This window comes from Theobroma umbraticum, unplaced genomic scaffold (assembly GCF_002168275.2).
Source record: "Theobroma umbraticum cultivar Fairchild unplaced genomic scaffold, ASM216827v3 scaffold_20.0, whole genome shotgun sequence".
NCBI lineage: Eukaryota > Viridiplantae > Streptophyta > Magnoliopsida > Malvales > Malvaceae > Theobroma > Theobroma umbraticum.
The window spans coordinates 176,927-178,769 of record NW_018397266.1 but is presented as its reverse complement, the minus strand read 5'-3'; the positions used below and the strand labels follow the sequence as shown (position 1 = coordinate 178,769).

The window sequence follows — 1,843 nt, the reverse complement described above, 5'->3', positions numbered from 1 at the left end:
ATTTATAGGGTGGTATGTTTCTATGTAGAGATACCTCAATTTTTATTCAATGCTGGGTTTTGCCGTGGTGGGAAAAATGTTGGGATAATGCAACCTAGGCGTGTTGCTACTGTTACTGTCGCCAAAAGGGTAGCTGAGGAATGTGGTGTTGAGTTGGGGTAGAAAGTTGGGTATTCCATTAGGTTTGAGGATGTCACTTCGAGCTCAACAAGTATCAAGTACATGATTGATGGATTACGTCTTAGGTAATCTTCTTTTTCCTTTTAAAAGTATTTTTCATGATGATACACCTCAGTTTTGTTTGGATTTATATGGATGAAATTGCTAATGAACATTAGAATTACTGCATAATTGTGATGTGGTGGGTTAACGACCATTTGAAGTGTTACCTAGGATTGTTTGGTTAGATGTCAACTGATATGAGATTTTTTGCTCTTTCAGGGAGGCATTACTGGATCCATATCTCTCTAAGTATTCAGTGATCATTGTTGACGAAGCTCATGAAAAAACTATCCACACTGATTTATTGCTGGTTTTGCTGAAAACGGTACACAATGTGAGGTCCAAATATGTAAGGGACCATACTTGTGTAGGTCAGAAGAGGGCAAGTGATGGTGCAATCTTGGAGAAAGAAAATGCTGATGCATGCATCAGTGTTTTAAAGCAATGCGAGGGGAGGAAATTACCTCTTTTGAAATTAATCATCATGTCTGTCAGCTTGGATGCACGTGTGTTCTCTGAATACTTTGGTGGTGTAAGAGCCGTTCACATTCAAGGTCGACAGTTTCCAGTGGATATATTTTATACTGTCAATCCTCAAACTGATTATTTACATTAAGCAATTATCACCATTTTCCAGGTTGTTGTCAGTGCTCTTTAAAATTATCTTTATTAGTTCTGCATCTTGGCCCTAGTTCTGGGGTTCAGAGTTCGAGTTGAATGGCAGTTGATTTATATTTACCCAAATTCTTTTTTGCTTATCAAAGAAAGAAACTTTTAATCAGCCATGCATGTGTCCACGTTTATTCTTAGTCTATGTATTGTGTTTTTAAATTGATAAATTATTTTGTTTATTGTAATTTTTATTCTTCGGCATGGTAGATGTTGAAAGTATTTCCATATAACTTTTTATATATTTGTTGGACTCTATCTCTTTGTTTTTGCCTGAAAAATGCTGTTTCTGGGAGCATTAAAATATTTTGGTTAAATATAATATAAAAGGTCCTGATCTGTGCCTTTCTTTACTTTATTAGATTCATTTAGAGGAGGCCCCTAGTGACATTCTTGTATTTTTGACTGGGCAAGAAGAGATCGAATCTGTTGAAAAGCAAATCCAGGACAATTTACGAAAATTACCTGAAGATAGTCGAAAAATGTCAATAGTTCTTATATTTTCGTCGCTTCCTTTAGAACAACAAATGTGAGTTTTTGCACCTGTCTTGTAGGTTTCTATAAGGTAGCTTCGTAATTATCTTTGTGTATATAATTAATGTATTAAATACCCATTCTGTATAATATGTTGCCAGTTTGAGAATTAACTTCAATGTAATGAATATACACTATTAAATTTATTTTTAATCAGATTGTTCTTACTGTTAAATAAAATAGAGATAGCAAGTGCATATATTCTCCAAATGCAATCTATATAAATCATACAAGTAAATCTTACAATTTGGATGTTTACAACATGATGCAATTTTACCTTAAAGCTGCCTTTAGGTTCAAAAAACTTTTAGCTTTTAGGTGCAGTTGGAGAACTTATAGTCTTATGGACCATTTTTTGTTCTCTAGCACGACTCCAGCATCTCTTGTTTTACTTCCCTCCCTTTTTCATTTTAGTTTG

General features: G+C 34.3%; 1 protein-coding gene across 1 annotated transcript in view; it reads left to right on the top strand.

The window, feature by feature from the left end:
• Positions 1-1,843, top strand: part of LOC110423420 (RNA helicase family protein) — a 7,888-nt gene that overhangs the window by 473 nt on the left and 5,572 nt on the right. The window contains 4 exon segments of the mRNA XM_089784717.1: positions 29-245; positions 442-859; positions 1,254-1,437; positions 1,440-1,456. Coding sequence (XP_089640843.1) covers positions 29-245; positions 442-859; positions 1,254-1,437; positions 1,440-1,456 — 836 coding nt within the window.